Source organism: Patagioenas fasciata, chromosome 4 (assembly GCF_037038585.1).
Source record: "Patagioenas fasciata isolate bPatFas1 chromosome 4, bPatFas1.hap1, whole genome shotgun sequence".
Classification (NCBI taxonomy): domain Eukaryota; kingdom Metazoa; phylum Chordata; class Aves; order Columbiformes; family Columbidae; genus Patagioenas; species Patagioenas fasciata.
In genome coordinates this window covers 7376186-7396362 of record NC_092523.1, presented here as the reverse complement: position 1 = coordinate 7396362, position 20177 = coordinate 7376186, and the positions used below count along the sequence as shown (strand labels likewise).

Here is a 20177-nt window from a genome sequence, read left to right as displayed (position 1 = left end):
CTTTAGTCCAGCTCTACTCACCAATCACGATGAGGGTGTAGTTCACGTTGGTGCTGCCAAAGCCATTGGTGGCTTTGCAAATGTAGGTTCCCGCATCTTCACTTTCCACCTCCTTGATTTTCAGCCCTTGCTGAAGGATTCGGAACCTCGTCCAGCCACTGTGGATAGTGCGTCCATCCTTCATCCACATGGTGAGGGGCGGGGGGTCGCCCTCCACGGGGCACAGGAGCTTGATGGTCCTCCCTAGCCTCACGGACTGGCGGTGAATCACTTTATCGGCAATCCTTGGGGGACCTAAGAAAGAACGAAGAGACAAAGAGCTGTTATTGCTTTTGCCAGTGATACAGCACTGATTTAAAGACCAGACATCAACCAGGACATTACACTGACTGTGATTCAGAGGTATAGCGAAAGGTGCTTACCAAAAATCTTTTACAGTCAAAGCTAAAACCAGAGACAGTCACAGAGGGATACATCAACAGAGATACTGGTTTGTGTGAGACCTGAAGCTGTAGCCTTGCCATCATTAGCAACTCATGCTAACCCACCAGGGAAGCCTGGTTCTGGGTCTCTCTCTTTCTTCCAAAACACCCACATTTTCCTACAGCAAGGAGGAGTCCAATACACAAACTGTTCAGCTGTATTTGATGAAGCAACTGTGGTTGTTTTTAACTTAACACCTAACCTGAAGGCAAAATTAGTAACAGCACTGGTACTTAAAACACTTCCCCCCTCAAAAAGTTATAATCCTTTCATGTTGTATGTACAGTAATTCTCTTTAATAGTCACCAGATGGGCTTTATCTGAGATGCATAAGCCTGCAGTTGTTGAACAGAAAGCATTCACTGGGTAACGCTTCACTAAGAGATATACCATAGCCTGATGTGTTAACATTGCTTATAGTCCAAAAGAGGTTATTTTTATAAATTGCCATGGCGACATTGTTGGTTTGACCCGAATGACAAAAGTATTTGTTCTTCATAAAAGATGATGATTTTATGCAAACAAAGTGTCCCTGGAATGCCGCACTGTTTGCCACATGACAACAGGATGCTCTTGGATGGGTCAACACTCAGAAGAAAGAGGTCATAAAGACTTCAACAGCAGGAATGGTCCTATAGCTGAATTCAAACCAGAATTTCTTCCTAAGGCTCTGAAAAGTTGAAGCAGAGAGTCTTTTCCCTGCATGTGCCTTCCCTGCCTTCTCATTAACCAGACCATTGCACAAGTTCCCCACACAAACTGCAATAGCGATGCTCTTCCCAGAATAGTCTATTAATGGGCGTGATAATAAGTGCCTTGCTCTTGCATAAGGACAAAATGTTTTGCTAAGGATTGCTGATGCTGAGTTGCACCCAAAACCCACAAAGATGTTTGTGGGATTTGGAACTGTTCCCTCATATTTTATTTCTGTTCCTAGTGTTTTGCAGGATTGGACCCACACGGGATAAGCTACAGAGCTCATATTTGCACTTCCTCATGACTAATTCCTATTATTTCAATGTCTGCCTTAATTTTCCCCAGCATGACTCAGGCAGTACATACAGTCCAGCTCATGAATGACTACAGAGCTGCTGTTGCAGTTACTCATGTTGAATCGCACCCATGGATTTTACAGCTTTGCTGGTGAACAGAAGTGCTGCTCAAACTGAGGACAGAGTCATGAACTAGCTTAAAACTCACTAATTAGTTTAACTAAGAGCCTGATCAGACCAGTGGGTCTTAGACACACTCAGATTCTGATGAACTGCTGAGGACCCAAAGTGGGGATCTCAACAGCTCATAATCTGAAAAAGTCAGTCCCTGGCAAAGGTAACACCCACCCTGTACACCTTCAAAAAGACGCCTGTGGGACAATGTCTTGGTTGTGATAGTGCCCTCCAAGGGAATTGTTAGAACACCATACAAAATCCTGACTGTCCAGGTCTTTCTAAGCACTGCAAACCACACTGTTAATGTTCTTTGCCTTGGGAGATCTCCAACCAGCTCTGTGAATGGAGAGATAATCCAAAGATCCTTTGAATGCTGATCTGACACAAGCTGCGTTTCTGAATCTTTTAAAGAGGAGATGCACACATCAGGAGGGATTGTGTGTGTTGGCTTTGATAAAGTTGAATTCACCAACACCGGGTGAAGATCCAGTCCCAAATTCTGCTACATTTCCCCATGTGTCGCAGCATATCACTCAGTGCAAAAGAGCAGAAACGTCCAGATAAGTCCACAGCCTTGCTGAAATTCTGGGTTGGCCCTTGGAGAGGTCGACTCTGACTTAGAGCCCTACCAAACCGAGTCAAACTTTAGGAGTAGCTTCATTGCTATCTACTTGTAAGCCAGGATATTCAAATGGCAAAACCAGACCTATAATTAGGGTTGGGAAAGAATGTTAGGTGCAGGGCAGGCAGGGACAGTGGAGAGAGAGCGCCCTCCTCCCAACTTGGAAACCTGCTGTAGCTCCTTCAAAATCCTTTTCCTTCCGACATTCAGGTTGACTCCTGATGAATTTTGAGACCTGGAGGAATCAGATAGTTTCCCAGTCACGTCATGTGCCTCGTTGGGGCAGGCTGCACAAGCGGCTCTCCTGACGGCACCAGAGTTGCCTCTGGACCTGTCACATGTTTGGGTCAGTGGTAAGCTTGGTCCTCCCAAATGCCATTTTCCTTTGATTGACCTTTCGTTCTGAGGAATTGTTGGATCGCTCTCTGTCACAGGATCTATTCACAGAGCTTTATGACATTTAGATAAGGGTGTATTTCTTAGGGCCTTTCTGCCTGAAAATAAAAACACTACTGCATTCCTCTGCTGCCCTTCATTAGTCCCTCCAGCGACTTTCTCAGGATGAGGAATAAAAATTGCCCCCCACTCTTTTTCCTGCTGTCAATTTTGCCAGAGAGAGCTACATGCACTTCTCAATAAGGTTCAGCCCCAGGACAAAGAGGTTAAAACCTTGCTTCTGTTCATTCAGTGCCGTAAATATTCCCATTTTATTACATATCATCTTTGCATTAATAACTTTCTGCAAAAGTAGCGCTCTCTCTCTTGAACCTGTGCTTTCACCTACATCAGAGGCTTCAGAGACCCTAGCAAGCCAATGATAGCTGGACTTCCTGTACATGGCTACAGCAAGAATAAAATGTTATCATGGATCTCTGCCTTTCTTCCTAATGTACAGGCATCGACTGAGTCTTATTTCACTACATATCTGCACAGCCCCGCCTTGGAACTGCAACAGTGACGGATGAATGCTTTTCAAGTCAAGTCCATGTATTAAGCTACCCAGAACCACTCAGGTTCCCCTGGAGTTTCATTTCCAGAGCTTCTCTATGGCATTGCCACCTTCCGCTAGATGAACAGAGCAAAAAGATGTAGTAAAAAAAATTGCATCCCAATTTCTGATGTGCACCACTGCTACTGAAAGGAGCTCGCCATCTTGCACAACTGGACCACAATATGCCAGGAGGGTGGCCGTGAGAGCAGGGAGCCCAATAGCCGACAGGTCCCCTAAGGTGCTGCTTGGGGGGGTGTCCCTTGGTGGCACAGCCCATGGTCCGGCAACCTGGACACATTCCTACAGCTGCTGAAAGAGGAAAAATCCCAGGAAAGCACCTGCTGCTTCACCTACAGCTGCCAGCGGGGTAAAACCAGGCTGAGCCCTGGTTGCTGCCAACTTCCCATCCCTTGCCACTGCCGGCTTCTGTCCTGTGCTGTAATGCAGTTCTAAAAAGCAGATGCAATTCCTCCTCAAGCAGCCAGTGTCACGATCTCAGCCATCCTAGACTCCAGTTTTGCGTTATATGTGAGCAGAAATGATCTAATGTATTTTGAGAGCAACACCCTATAGCTGATTGCCTGGTTTGTGGGTTGTGCATTAGGGCAACATCACAAGAGCCGGGCGGCAGCACCACAAGGGATGGACTCGAGAGTTGAAATCATTTTGTTAAACCAGATTGTTGAAGTTGTTCATTTATCAACACGATTTTTTTAATGCATATATGTAGCATCTTTGTGGTATATATTGGCACGTGTCTGCACCCATGGAGCCAAAGCTCCAGGCTGGATCCTTAGAAGACAAAGCAGAAGAGAGCATTGTTTTCTCGCCCTGGGTGTAAATCCTGGGGGAGGTGTCTTCATGCCATAACCCCAGTCATTTCTAAGCCATTAAGCAGTGATTCTTGAAAACATCAGCCTTTTTAAGTGCTGAGAATCTGCAGCCTCTGATGTTGCTAGAGACAGAGACAACTTCCCGCAACACTTTGCCATGAGATATGGGAGAAGGTGCCAGGTAGATATTCCACCAAAACTGTTGACACAGATTTCTACACATTTTTATCACTGGGAGGGGAGTGGGGAATGGTGGGGAGAGAAAACAACCACCATTTTGTGCTTCCACTCTTGCAATATTCCATCAGGTAAAGGCAGCTCTCTATGGGCACTGCTGAGAAACAACCTTTTCAGCTGGAGAGGGGGCAGCCGACTTCACAGCCTGTGCAAACAGAAGGAGCTATGATGATAACCGAGCCATACCTCGACAAAAACCCAATGGCAGGTTTTCTTCAGCCTCCCTCGTCCTCAAACCAATAATTTGAGAGAATAATTTCTTAATATTTCGGCTGAGGTGAAAGGGTGGGGTTTGACATCCATGGATGTGACTTGGGAAGAAGTGATGAGAATGCAGCTGCCTCCCCCCCCGTGCCTGGTTGTTATTCTTTCTCCAAATACAAACTAAATATAACTTTGCCCCATAACATTCAAATCATTTTAGTTACTTAAAGGGATCATGCCTGGAGTTCCAAGGGCCAGTGTGCAATCAGGCTTAAAATATAATTTAAACAGTCCAGACCCTACATTTTCCACCAAGTTATTTGTTTGCTTGTAGTTTCCCCATCTGCAAACACATATAAGTACACAGAGAAATAAACCAACAATCCCAGCCAGATGCCAAGTTTTCTGTTTGAGATCATATAAGCCCAGTCAAACATTAACAAGGAAATGCCATGATCACCTCATTTGTTTCAGATATTTCTGTTCATATACATGCAGACAAGTGTGCAGATTTATTTGCCTCATTTACGAATACAAGCAACTGGAATCTCCATTCTGTTCCATTATATAAAAGACAGATCCTACACCTGTCTTACTGAACAGCTGGGCAATTTTCAGTTTATATCCTGCAATACTGCTCTCCACTATCCTATACCACAGAAAAGCCCCACTTGCTGTTCTGCTGCTGACGTTGCTTTACAAGCATTCCTGTTCTCCCCCCAGTGCCTTGGAAGGGCTGGTGGTTGCCACTTCTTGGCAAAAGGAGTTATGTAAAACCCAAGAAAAGGAGTTATGCAAAACCCAAGAAAGCCTCTCTGCTTTACCAAATAGCTATTTCCGGGAAGCAGCAAAAACAATTTCTAGAAGTGTATTTAAGACACAACAGTGGAATAGCCTGGAGCTTCCTGTCCATATTTCTCACAGTCAAAAACACACACACATCTAATTATATTTTCCTGGACTGCATTGCAAAGTTCATGCACTAGTTCAACTCATACATGTAGTAAACATGATTTATAGCTCTGTGTGAAAACTCTCTAGATATATGGTGTTTTGATAGTGACTCGAACCTAGAGCTATAATTTAGTAACACCTAGCAGTGAAAGCTAAATGATTTCCCACTCCACATTCCTAACTTTCCATGAACCCCTTTTACTGCTAACCTGGGGAGGAGATACTGCTTCTACAATTGTTTGGACTTAGCCTTGTTATTCCTTCAACTAAAATGTGCACTAACGTCAAGCTTCACATATGGTGAACACACCAGCACTGACCCACATCCTATGAGACCATTTGCCATGATACAGTTCAAAGTGAACTTTATTAACACATTAAACATAATTACAAAGAGGAAATTCCAAGGAAGGTCAACTAGCCCGGACAGTTTCTTGGAATGGAAAGTAATTTATAATATCCACATACTGTATTGTAAAGTTTATAAAGAATTTAAATAAGTTTTAAGAGCCCCATGGGCTATGTATATTTTATTATTTAATACCAAACACATTCACTTTCCACGAAGATAAGATTTCTTTTGAAGTGCTGTGTTAGTAAATTAGCAAAGTCATTTACCATGAAGCACCCAAACAACCCACCAACACGCAGAAAGAATTAGTATCGGGGACTGGGGTACCACAGTCGATGTGTGTCCTATGAGGAGAATACAGCCAAGCAGAGACATCTTCCATTACAACAGTGAGATGCAGGAGATGGACAACGGCCGCTAACCAAACCACTCATTCAGTGTGAACACAACCTCTTGCACCAATACTTGAGGCAACATTTGGCCTTCACCATACTCATCACTGTAAAACCTGATCCTCCAAAATCCTTAGTACAGGAATGGTTTGCACCAGAGTCAATTTCTTTCACCTCTCCCATGTTTCAGAACAAACACAGTTGGCTGGGAAGGACCATCTAAAAACCATGTTTTAAACTCCTTTCCAGAGTTGGTTAACTAGGGCTATTCATTGCCAGAAACCTGGGCTGGACAACTCCTGCTTACAGCAGGAGTTTAACCATTACTACAATAGTTTAACCCTCTCTGCGAGACTAACATGAGGATTATACACTTGCACACTCGGCACATCATTATTACCCTCACTTGTGTTGGCATTCGAGCTGTAATGATGGATCAATGGATATAGAGACCTCACGATGCTGGGGGCTGGACAGACACCTACCAAAGAACAGTTCACACATGGAAGGGCTTACAAAGCAATGATGGCAAGAGTTCAAATTAACATGAGTAGGTGTTCCTCAAAGAGAGGAACTCTTGGCTCTCCACACAGTGGGAAGCCATTACATGAAGAGAACTGATAAAAATGCTTTTTGACAGAGATAAAAGGATGAATGGTTTGCCTATTAACTATTGGAATAAGCAGTTCAAAGGACTGGTGAATCCTGCATCTTCTCATATTTTCAAAACAAAACAGTCTCCATGTCCAAAAGGTATGAATTAGCCAAGTAAAGTAGGGGTCAGCATAGGGGTAACTGGGCCAAATGCTTTGGTATGTGACATGAGGAGATCAGATTAGATGAGCTAATGGGTCCTTCTTGGCCTGAAAACATAGGCGCCCACAGACAAAAACAATGCTTATCAAAACCAATCAAAAGATTAAAGAAAAAAACAACAGCATCTCTGTAGAACAAAGACTCTTAAAGAGGAGCACAAAAACACCACAAGCATTTGCTGATCAGCCCTGATGACTGGTCAGGCTCAGCTTTGGGAATAGCGGGCTGTTTGCAGGAGCAAGTTCTAGGCTTGGACTACATAGCTGAGCCCAACAACATGATGGAGAAAACAGCTTTGTGGATTCATTTATAGCAAGTGAAGCGACATAATTTTTCTTTCTTCCCTACCTTTGTGGTAGGAGCTGCTTTCCTGATGAAATGGATATTTATTGATAGCACAAGAAGTGCTTGCCATATTTTTACATGAGTAATAACTAGCCCCTCGGGCGAAGGCTGCCAGTAAATTTTCTACTCTAGATGTTCCAAAAATAAGAAAAATAGAATATTTGGGAACATGTTCCATTTAATTAAGTGCCCTGCATACACATTTCACCGAGATTTAATAAAATAGTTATTGTATGTTAAACAATTGGCACTTGATTATTGCATAGATTTATTGCAGTTCAACAACAGTAGATGAGATACGTATCTCTTACGTGGTTTTTAAATCCTTTGAGCATATGTTTTCAATAATCAGTTGTATTTATTTAACATGAAATTACCATCTTATTAAATTAAATGTGCATGGGTGACATTCAATTTCAAGCGTTGCTGAATATATTTTCAGCAGCAAAAAATAGTAACCTTATCCCTTAGGTTTTGAGGTAGCAAACGCAGAGGAGAGTTAGGATTACTTCAAATTACTTCTGAAGAAACAGACTTCATATTCTAGAAGGCTTCTCTTCTAGTGTGGAAGAAAAGATATTATTTATTGTTTCTTAAGTGCTTCCAGTGGGTTTAGCATAGGCCAAAAGAGACGACTAATATTTCTAAGGCTGAAATTATACTGACAGCGCGGTTCAGGTATGCAGTTCAATGGATAACCAGAAAACCTTTTTTAGAGAAGAGATAAGCACAACAAAGGTGTGTTGGCACACATAGCCACACAATCTACCTTTTTCATTCCCATTCAGGAAGGCAAGTCCATCTGAATAATGGCATTCCTAATTTGCCTTTTCAAAAGAAATGCCATTAAAACATGTTTTCAAGGTTCTGAAATTAAAAGGTTTTTTTCTCCCCCCCCCCGCCTTTTATTTTTCTCTCCTCTTTCCAGGAAGGACAAGCTGCCTAATCCTGGAAGAAAACTGAAATCCTCTGGCTTGAGGGAGTTCGGAGGATCCAGAACCCAACTGAAAATCCTGCCCCATAGCCCCAACCTGTGCTCACCAAACGTAACCCAAACCCACAGCGTCTCCACCACAAGTCACACGGGGACTATTTCTGCCAACATAAGGCATCTGTTTGCTTCCCATAATCACTGGGAAACAATCCAGTCAGGCAGCCCTGAATTAGCTTCTGGGATTAATCTACCCCAATTCTAACATCAATGCTATTGTGCTCTGCCCTTCCAATTGCTTCCCAACCATGCAAATCCCGCTTCATGAGCCCAGCGAATTTCCCAGCCAAATCTCCCACTGACTCCAAGACTTTCAGCAAAACAAACCAGACACTCCACAAATCTCAGTCTAATTCACTTATTTTGTAACAAAACTCCCCTTTGAGCCACCAGTTGCAATCATGTTCCAAGACTCAATGCTTCAAAGACAGGCATTTACTTCTGGGTCAACCTGCTTCAGTTTTGTCCCCTTCCTTTTGCCCAGTGCCTACTTGCAGTATCCCATCACTAAATCATCTTATTTAAACAGCTCCTAGAAAACTGGACGCCCAAGTTCATGTTTGGTGACACGGATTCCCCTTGAACTTTCACAGTCAATATTTAACCCAGTCTAAGCACGGTGCAAGGTTTAGTAAGTAATTAGTTGTTGCCCTTATAGGCAGGCGTTTGTGTGAGAGCTGCACAAGCTGGAAATTTTAAGTGTCATTGTTTATGTCTGCAGGGAAACAGAAACCACAATGGTTGACTCCGTGACATAGTTGGGAACGATGCGAGCAAAGATCTTTAAATAGTTGGTTTGCCTTCCTGCTGGTCCACAGAGGCAAGTCTTAGCCCACACAGGGACCATTTTCATTAGTATCTAAGACCTTGGTTTTCCTCAAAAATATTCTTTATACTCTTTTTTAACAAATTTCTCTCTAAGGGATGAAATTGGAGAAGACTTTACACTCTGCCACCCAATGCTGGTTTCTGCTGGCTTTTCCCAACGCCCAAGATGGAAAAGGACATTTAGGGCATTAAAAAAAAAAAACCACACAACAGAAATCTTGAAGACTCACTGTCAAACATATGCATATATCCAAAATATCCATAAAGCTTTAGCTGTTGGGAAATCATGGCAAAGCTGTTCTCAGCCCTCTCTTTGCTCGGCTCTTGTCACTGGGGGCTTCTAAGTTTGGTCACCACAAAAACATGGTAACAACTGTTTGTTGGTGGTCACAAAGAGATAAAGGCTGTGGTATTTAAGAACTGAAGATATTTTCAGAAGCATCTCTAAAACAGAAAGCACTTGTAGCTGAATGGCTGCAGAGCAGACTTGGTGTGGAGTGCTTTGCAGAAATGTTTTTCTATGAGAAAATGAGGTTTTTGTCAAGAACCAAGACTTTGTCCTGTTTTCTCTTTCAACATTCCAGTTTGCAGTTTGAGAAATGTTTTGCACCAGGATTTCAGTAACATAAAATGAAACACGTGCAAACAAAAAATTCAGGATTTTAAAAGTATATTGATTAAGTAATGTTAATATTTTTAATGGCTTGCTGCACCACTAAAATATGAAAACAGCTTCTCTTTGGGACAGAGATAAATGAAAATACATAAAAAACTCACAAGGGCAAATATAAATATATATATATATTTTAAAATCTTGCTCCAGAACAAAAAATTTTTAAAACTCCCATTTTTCTCCAAAAGAAAAACACAAAATCAAGCTGACTTTTGACCTCCTAAAACAACAGCATTTTAAAATTCTGCCTGAAACCATTCAATGTTGCCCTACTAAAACCTCCAGCTAATGGTAGGTGTGATGGAAGTGCTCAGTCCAGCTCTCTCCAAATTAAACTGTCATCATAAGGATCTACCTCATGTGTGCCTACATCAATGTTTTAGTTTGGACCAGACATGTGCTTTAAAGTGAATATTTTGATCATCCCCACCAATTATACTTTGCTTCACATCATGAAACAGTTTTGGTGCCCACAAACAGAGCTGCTTTTATATGACAATGAGCTGCAAGGCGTGTTCCAATTCAGACAGGCATTTAAATGACAGGACCAGATCAGGGCTATTCGGAAGTGAAACACCCCTCTGAAATGGGGATGTCAGGTCCTCAACACCAAATGTTTTGTTTTATAGATCCAATCTTACCAATCCCCACCTGCTACTCATAAAGACACGGCCAGTAATCGCTAGCTGGGTCCCTGGTTAAAATTATTATTATTATTATTATTATTATTATTATTATTATTATTATTATTATTATTATTATTATTATTATTACTATTATTATATAGCAGCAGAAGCTGTGCTCTTGGATTTCCATTAACTCAACCTACATGACCAGACTGGACCTAATCCAGAATACACTCCCAAAATACCTACAGTGTGAACATCACCTCCTCAGCACCAAATATTTCACTTTAAATATTTGTTCCTATTGTGTCATTCTATAGGCTGACACACACCTGTACATCTCTTCCAGGCAGGGAAAAATACTTAAATGCATTTTCACGTAGGTTGGTTCAGTGAAAATATACATTCAAACTCAAGAGACACCCAGTCTCCTGCATATGAAAACAAGGAAATCATCAATGAATTCTTATAGCATTCACATCTGGTTCCTGCTCCCCTGACACTGGGGCACACACTACCTGATGTGAAAGCACACAATACTTGATGGCTTTGGCAGAAGCCAGGATTTCTTAATGCATGAAGCCTTCATACCAGAAGAATATTATATTGTCATATCTCATATAGGAAATAGCCTCAGCTCCAGGCCATACCCAAAGAAAAGCAGGTAGCATTTTCTTCAAACAGATCAACCCTAGTCTGGTGTAAAACATGCAGTGATGCCTGCACAAGTCCATGCACAAGCAACCTTCCGGCTGGGAAAACTCCAGTTACCATTGGCAGAGTCTGGGGGCTCAGTTGGTGCAAGTCCAGATTTCGGCAGCCTGTGTGCAACTGGGACAGCTTGAAACAGATCCAGTTCCTCTGCTCCTCCTTTTCCACGTGCTGGCTTGCTCACAACAACAGGGTTAATGCACTAATAAGTGGTCTTTATTAGTTTTCTTAGCAAGGGATAGCAAAGACTCGTTCCGTTCTGTTATGCTTACTCTATGGGTTGTGCTTAGGATTAACAGGTGCATTTCTGGACAGTCCTGGGACTGTTCAGCTTCTAACATCAGATAACATTTTATCTGGTTTGCCCAAAGCTCTGCTGCACCCCTTGCTGCTCAAAAGCTGCTTCATTTCATCTGGACAAAGGCGATGCCTCTATTGTCTGGCACTTCTCTAGATGGATGGTGTTACCAAAACAGCACCTAACAGTGGGTATATTGAAACACTAAAGGTAAACATATAAGATATAAATCCATTTAAATTCCCTAAATTATCCAAAGGATTTGGAAATAGATTTCCTTTGCTGAAGATCTCATACTGCCGGCTTTTTCTCTCTACAAATCTGCATGAGCAGAAAGATGGTGCTAAATATTACCCGATACACAAGTAAAATACCAGCCCCCTGTTATTAGCACAGCCTGTGGCTATCGGTGCAGTGCTTTATTTGAGCTTCAGCAGCTACAGAGCATACAGGAGTTTTGCTGACATCAATTGCTCTGTAATTTCAAATGACATCATTCCACCAGCGGGCCGTGCACCGGTATGTAATGCTGTATCCATCAGGTAGATAGAGCTCCACTGGAATATCAATTAATGTGCGCTCCTATTACCTCACAGTCTGGTAATGTACGGTCCCAGCTACCCTCCTGCAAGTGTGCGTGGGGGGAGAAACCTGGAGAGCATAAGTGCTATCTAGGAAAAGCCATGCATGGAGAAATATTGTCTCATCACGTGATTACGTAGCAGTTTTATCCCCCCTCTCGCGCGTGTGCGTGTACCGACACACACACTTCGCATCAGCTGTCAGCAGGAATTCCCGACTGCGGATTAAAGCGTTGCCACAGTCTGTCTGCTCAGCCTGTCCTGGGCAATGCATGTGATGTAGGAGCACATAAAGTAGAACCTTCTGTTGACAGTTTAATTTGGAGAGTGCTGGATAGAGCGCTTCATCACGCCTACCATGAACTAGAGGTTTTCAATGAGGGTGGTGAAACCCTGGCCCAGGTTGCCCAGAGAGGTGGTGGATGCCCCATCCCTGGAGACATCCCAGGCCAGGCTGGATGGGGTTCTGAGCAACCTGATCGGGGTGAAGATGTCCCTGTCATGGCAGGGGGTTGGACAAGATAAACTTTGAAGGTCCTTTTCAAACCAAACTGTTCTATGATCCACATTGGAGCAAAGTGTCCAGTCGCATGCAGATTTCTGAGCATCTCTGTTCATAGAAATAGGAAGTTTTACTCTTGCAATGACTTGAACTTGTTCTTGAGAGAAGCCACATCAGAAATCACTGCATGCTGGCATTTCTAAGCAAGGAGTCAAGAGGTCAAAACCCAAGGTCAGAAAAAAGCAGACAGGCAAGACCCTTTGCTGTACCTGTGGCTGGATAACTCAGCACTTTCCTAATCAGTCAATAATCCCCTAATCTTTATTGCATGTAAATTCCAATCCCTTCCCAACGGCTGTGCTATGGCAATCTCCAATCTGATTACAGTGAAACCCCATTGGAAGACTCATTGATAAAAGATGGAAATGTGTAAAATCAATTTGCTGTGTATCACAAACAGCGCTGCACACGCCTTCAACAGATCAAAGAAACACCATAAAATACCAGCAAATAAGGGGCTGTTAGAAATGGTTTTTATCTAATAGTGGATTTGACTATTTGACAAAAGACAAAATTCACTTCTGAAGGGAGAACCGGGACATTGTTTTGCCTTCAGTTGGTGACTAAGGCAGAAAAAGGCAGTGTAAGACAGGCTGTAATTTAAGGCCATGCTATAAAGGTGTGAGAAAGATGCACTTTGGGGTCACAATTTATGGGCAGGAGCTCAGACTTGACCAACAATCTCAGCTTTATCTCCGGAAGGCACAGCAGGAGCAGTGTTGGCATGAAGCCGTTGCCCAATGAATTTATCATTTGGAATTTATAAGAAGCAATAGTCATCGGTGGGGCTGAGCAAAATGCCACAGGTTTTGGTTCTGAGCTCCATCAAGATTTGGGCTGAAATGGCCCCAGCAGTAGGGACCACATTTCTGGCCCACGGGGAACAACCTGAGCTCTGGGATCACTGCTAAGCACAGTGGTTCTTAGTTTTGAAAACAATGGAAAATTGATAACACTTATAAAAATAGAGTATCTTGGCAGGATCTCATTCTCATATCACTTTTCTACAGTTGGTAGAAGGGAAGCCAAAGCCTCCTTCGTGTAACCCACCAGAAGACAGAGGAAAATATTAAATTAAAAGAAAGCAGAAGCCAAACTAACTCCCGTGTTTCATCCATTGAGGGGAATTTGCCAGCATTCATAATTTTATTTTTAAATTCTTGTGATATTAGGTACTTGATTCTTAATGTCTCTTTTTCTGAGGGCATAATCCTGAAGGAGAATCTCCTGTTTATTTGAACATGAAAGGAAATTTGTGACCTTTGTGATCAGAAGGAATCACTAAATGCTCTAAAAACAGGAAGCAAATAAATAAAATCCAATTTGTTGTAACATTCGTGTTACTTAAGCCAGGGCACTGGTTTTCTGGGGTTTGACCCAGGAGTGTTGAACACGCAGGATTAGTAGTGTGAGTGTTTCCCACGGATGTGTCCCACGTGATTTATTTAAGCATCTTTATGACACACATTAAGAAAAAAGCTACACTGGCTGTGGGATCCAATAGCTGTAGGATCTAATACAGCTTATGCTCCATTCACCATAGAAGAGATTATAAGCAGGTGTCTCTCCTAGAGAAACTGTTATGCTGCAATCAAGAGGATGCTGGCTCATACCCCCAGATGTTTGTCATTACAGGAAGGAGGGAGCAAGAGGGACATTAGGGTCAATAAAACCACGCTGCTACTCTTGCAGCACCTACAGTCCAAGAGGGACTTCAGTAGCTCAGCTCTGTCATTGATAAAAGTTTTACAAGACCTCTGCTCCAAGCAGCCCTGAAATCAAAGGTCTGTTTACTTAGCCTTTGCTTGCCAGGCTTTAGGATAGTGCAGGGAAGATCAAAGCAGAGACCTCGTTTAACATGCCCAAGTACACAACCAGCAAGTCTGTTTATGTTGGATTCCTACACACCGAGTGTGCTGCTGTCTGTCAACACTTTGGGCTCATTTTCAGCAATATTGGGTGAGGAGGGAAATACTCAGAAAGGCCCCACAGATTTTGGTCCTGCTGAAACAGAAGTGAAAGAGCAGGGAGCTTTGCGTTTAACTATGACTGCCAAGGTCAAATATTAACTCCTTGCAGGAGAAAAAAAGAAATAGACCTGTGGTCTCTGCTGAAGTGTTACACCATTAAAATGCAGCTAAAATCTGCATAAAGAGCTGGAAAAGACAACTTTGGTTATGTATTATTTGGGCCCCAACTGTTTTTCTTGCAAATGAACAGTGAGACAAAGTTACTTGGTTTGACATTGGTAAGGGATGACACCCTCTGCACTTCATATACAGAAAGAGATGCAATAGCCATCAGTAATTCATATCTTCCTGCAGTATCCCATTGATACCTGTACAATCCCACACTGGGGATGGAGTAGTTTGCAATGGCAGGCCATTCATTCATCATATGTAATCTCTCTTTCACACCCACTGCTGGGGACAGCCAACCAGACATGGTTTTACGGTTATCAAAACTCAGCAGGACGAACAAAGCTTAGTTGCCAATGGCCCTATATTCTGCGTCTGGATTTCCCAGCACCTATTAAAGGGCAAGAACCTGCTGACAGCTTCCTTTATTTATCTGTTTTCTTGTGTGTTGCTGGTGCATTCATCTCCCTCTAATATCTAGAAAAGGTTGAACCCCTGCAACGGCTTTTGCCTCAGGCATGGTGGTAGTTAGATACAGCACTATTGCAATCACTCCCATCTACACGGCTTCCCATTTTCACAACGTTTGTAAGAACTTTTTATCTGCTACATCACTCTGCAAACAGACATGTCTGAAAATTGGTTAATAGGCCCGAAAGCTATCGGAGGAGATAGAGATGGAACAACTCTCTAAAAATGTTGACACATGGATCTCATCTCCTTAGGACACCAACCTAAAGACTAGACAGACACGGACAGGTACAGGAAGGGTACTCAGAAGGAGGTAGTTGGATCCACAACAGCACTCTTGGAGCAGAAATGAAGCCATTTGGTGTGAATTAGACCAGCTTGTCACTTGCCTTGGGAAAATAAACCACACAGCTAACATCCAAGCAATAGTTACTATAGCAGTGACCAAGCAGCAACCAACAACATAGTCAACCATACCTGCACCCTCTTCCCACTGCTACCCAAGGCACTGACCAATTCTAGGTGTGTTTAGGGCAAAACTGCTTCAATGGAGACTTAATCCCCATCTGAACATGCCACTTCCAGTGGTTTCCTCCTAAACTTGCTCTTTTGCACTGATGGGAGGAGCTCATGTAGGGATGAGCCAAAAAGCGATACCTGCTTCTTCTTCCCTTGGCTTCACAGAGAAGTAAAACTTTATAAAGAGTAGAAAATTTTAAGGAACATGTAGAGAAGACCACACCAATTGTAGGCTGGAGGAGCCCCATTAGATCTCCTTCCCACCCATTTCACCATACTATCAACAGGACTGACCCTTTAAAAGAGAGACACGTAAAAGGAAAGAGAGTTATGGTTAAGATATTTTCTTAGGTCCTTGATTCAAGTTAGGTAGCAAGGGTCATACAAGGTACCGAAGAGTCACAGCTGCACGCTGGGAAATCTGCCCCTCATGGGGTGCTGTGAGGACAAACATAGAATCATAGAATAGAATCACAGAATGTCCTGAGTTGGAAAGGACCCACAAGGATCATCGAGTCCAACTCTTACATTGGATTGCCAGGCACCCTGTGATGAGGGGAGTGCTGATGAGTACCTAGACAGATGTGCAGGTTTCTTTTAAATGAAAAAGAAACCTCACCAAAGAGTCTTCCCAGTCTTGCAGGAGATGTTTTCCCCAACCAGCACAGCTCGCTTTGCTCCACCTGATTCCAGTGCCTCTAGTCAAAATCCTCATCTGTGCTCCTAAACTGTTCCCTTCCCCTCCTCCTGGCTCCGGTATCCAATCCCTTCATATACTTGTAGACAGTTATTGTCCCCTCAGGTGCCACTTAGCCAAGCTATACATATATTTACAAGCAGCTCTTTTAATCTTCTCACATAAATCAGTCCCCCAGTTGTCTGATCCGATCATCCGGGCCTGTCTCTCTCTGTCCAGACAAAAACCTCGCCTGTCTCCCTGACATCTCATGGATGTTGAGCTGTCAGCTCAAGCTCAGAACTCTTAATCTTCCTCCCCCTCCCCACCTCCTTCCTTAATTGCTGCAGACACTGCTACCGTCCTGCCTGTCGCTTAGGCCCACGGCCCAAGCTGTTTTCTCCTCATCTCCCCCTCCAGCTCTCCACATCCCAGCAGAGTCTTTCTGCAGCTCATTGATAAGCCCCAGCCTTGTCTTTCCATCCCCTCACTTGCAGTTTGCATCCAGGCTCCCGTTGCGTTTCATCACAACTCCTCTGCTCCACACTCTTGCCTTGTTTATATTCATGTTTCTCTGGGCACCGCTCTGGCCACATCTGCTTCTCTTGTCATCCAGCTCTCCCTTTCCCTGTCACAGCAAATGGCAGCTACTTTTCTTCACTTGTCAAGGCTCCTCCTGGCCTCTCCCCACTGTTGCTATCATCTCTTCCCTACCAGAGGTCCACCCTCTTCCAGCTGACCCAGAAGTCCAGCCTCTCTCCTCCCTATTTACATTTTCCTAAGAAAAACGTAGAATCGTAGAATAGTTTGGGTTGGAAGGTACCTTCAGTGGTCATCTAGTCCAACTCCCCTGTTATGAACAGGGACATCTTCACCCAGATCAGGTTGCTCAGAGCCCCGTCCAGCCTGGCCTTGGATGTCTCCGAGGACGGGGCATCCACCACCTCTCTGGGCAACCTGGGCCAGTGTTTTACCATGCTCATTGTAAAAAATTTCTTCCTTTTCTGCCAAGGTGTCTGCCCTGTGTGGGAGCATCTCCCCATCAGCGTTGGCTGAAGGTCTCAGCTCTCTCCCCACACTCCTTAAAGCTTTCCTGCACCAGAACCCTACAACAGGCTGCCCAGAGAGGTTGTGGAGTCTCCTTCTCTGGAGACATTCAAACCGGTCTGGACACCTTCCTATGTGATCTGCTCTGGTGAACCTGCTTTAGCAGGTGTGTTGGACTGGATGATCTCCAGAGGTTCTTTCCTACCCTAACCATGCTGTGATTCTCTGATACCCACTACTACGGGCCAGCAGCTAAGCCTAACACATCTGCTGGTCCTCATGGTCAGCACCATCTCACTGCTGCTCTGCTCCACCCATCTCTCCATCTTCCTGCCATCGTCCTTCACCTCATACCCCCAGCAGGTCTTTGTGCACAGCCTTCTCGCTGTGTTCAGACAACACCTTGCACAGTGGGGTGAAGGCCCTGAGCACAGCGGCAACACACAAATCACGCTAATCACAAAGCTTCACTAGCACCTCTCCGCTGATTATGCTCATTTCTGCATCCACAGCATTAAAGTGTAATTGCATTTTAACAAGCTTCATTAGCACATTGCCTTAGTCAAGCTTAACACACTCCAAGCACCCAAGGAAACCTCATGGTGCTTCTTTTCTGCTCAATATAATTTTCAAGGCTTCTGTAACCTGATTTGTTAGGAATAACCTCAGGGCTGTAAAGCTTTTCTTCTGCCATCCAGCAATTAAGGAATAATTTGTCACGGAGCAAGTCAAGCTGCAGGGCAGGAAAGCCCTGTGCAATACAATGAAGCCGTGTAAACCATTGCCCTCGGTGCAGGAACAAAGCGAGCATCCCTCCCCTCCTCCTTCGTTAGCTGGGAGCCTGTGCTCAGCAGCAGCTCCTGTAAACGCTGCACTAAGTAATGCAAGTCCTCGGCTCGCAGGCAGAGAGATGCCTGTGTACACCCTGCCAGTGACACCAGCCGCGACTCTGCCCCTCCCGCACATTTTCTGGACATCATGCAGAAAGGTAAACAGCAAGTTGCCAAATTGTACCATTGGCATGAGCAATATAATGGAATAGAATTAAGAAATGGGATGAACTAGTAAGTTTAATGAAGCTCTGAAGGATAACCCTGGGAAGAAAAATGTGATTATATTAAGAATAAGGAAGAAGGTGATGAGTTTGCAACACTCTAGAAGCTTTGATCTTGCTTAATTTGTGTAGGTTGCTATCTACGATAGGCAGGAGGTCTGGTACCCTGGACAGACCAGGGTAACCTGGTAGATCATACACGACAAGATCAGGATGTGACCCTGCGTGGCGGTTCCAAGCGGGGACACACTCTGCATTCCACCCATCATTCATGGTCTGATGATTGTTCATGTAGCCATGGACAGATGCACACACACTGAGAAGACACCGATCTCACATTAGAAAGAAGGAAGAGACAACCCTTACATCTGTAGAGTCTGATGAGTATTTCTGTCTGGGCAAACCTTTGCTAACTTTAAAGTTGTTTAATATTTTCTCCAGTTATATCAGTGACACAAAAGTCAAACACTTTCCCAGGCATTCCTGGAAAGTTGCTTCCTGTTTTGGTGAGGGAGAGAGGGTATTTTTAAATAAAAAATGATCTGACAATGCTCACTGTATATTAATCCCAGTCACAAAACCAGAAGTAGTTTTGCAGATGAAGGTTGTTACCTGATTTTTTTTCCTTAATGCCCACAGTATCCAGATGAAGGAACTGCTAGCAGACCTCAGTCACTATTTCCAAAACCATACGTAGGAACAGCATGTCAGGAATAGAAAGCTATAGCTGTGTATGAAAGCTATAGCTGTGTATGAAAGCAGAAAACATAGGGTTAATGGCTTTTTAATATTTTTTTGTAGTTCTTACAGATGACTGATGACTGGCATGGAGATCACTGATCACTGCTGGAAATTCTGCATGCAAAGAGACAGTCTGATCTTGTGAGGTGTGAGCAACACTCAGTTCCTATTAATTTAAAAGGAGATCAAAGCTGTCCAGCATTTTATAGGAAATTCTAAATCTATGGACTGGTAAGAGGGTTCTCCTCCACCAGACCCTTCTCATGTCTCCACTTATCCGTGCTTTGTAATTTTTCAGCTTATGCATATAAAGAAGAAAAAAATACCAAACAGTTTCTAAATATCTGATATTACAATAGTACATTCTTCAGGAATATGTACTTTTCACATCCCACTACCATTATTTTAACTTTCAGAGGTAGAGGAAAAACTTCACCCATCCCCACCTTCCTCCCCCTTAACCAGACAAATAAGGCATTCAGCTCGTCTGAATTTGAATTTTTATTGGAGTTGATCCAGCAACCAGAGCGCATTGCTAGAAGCCAAGGTCCTGCTTCCTTCAATACACCTCCTTCATTCTGACTCCCCGCTTTTGTACTGCTTTGGTAATCTCAATCTGTGGTCAGGGATAGGATAAAATTTCAGCTATTTCCCCCCTCAACTGCACAGAACAGGTCTTGCTCTTAAATCACAAGCCCTGCACCCTAAACCTCTGGTTAAATACTTAACTATAGGCAAGCCTTTGAAATCATCATGGGCTTTGCAGAAGTCACATTTCTGCCATTGCGTTGGTAAATGACCTCAACCTTTCTGCACAAGACAGTGTGGGCTCCCACATACCTTCTACAAATGTTTATATTTTA

General features: G+C 43.4%; 1 protein-coding gene across 3 annotated transcripts in view; it reads right to left on the bottom strand.

Annotated features, from left to right (window-relative positions):
• The window catches only part of FGFRL1 (fibroblast growth factor receptor like 1), a 182332-nt gene that overhangs the window by 90583 nt on the left and 71572 nt on the right, over window positions 1–20177 (bottom strand). For all 3 annotated transcript variants that reach the window (XM_065836363.2, XM_071808469.1, XM_071808470.1), the window contains exon 3: window positions 22–294. In XM_065836363.2, coding sequence (XP_065692435.1) covers window positions 22–294 — 273 coding nt within the window. The remainder of the gene's footprint in view (window positions 1–21; window positions 295–20177) is intronic.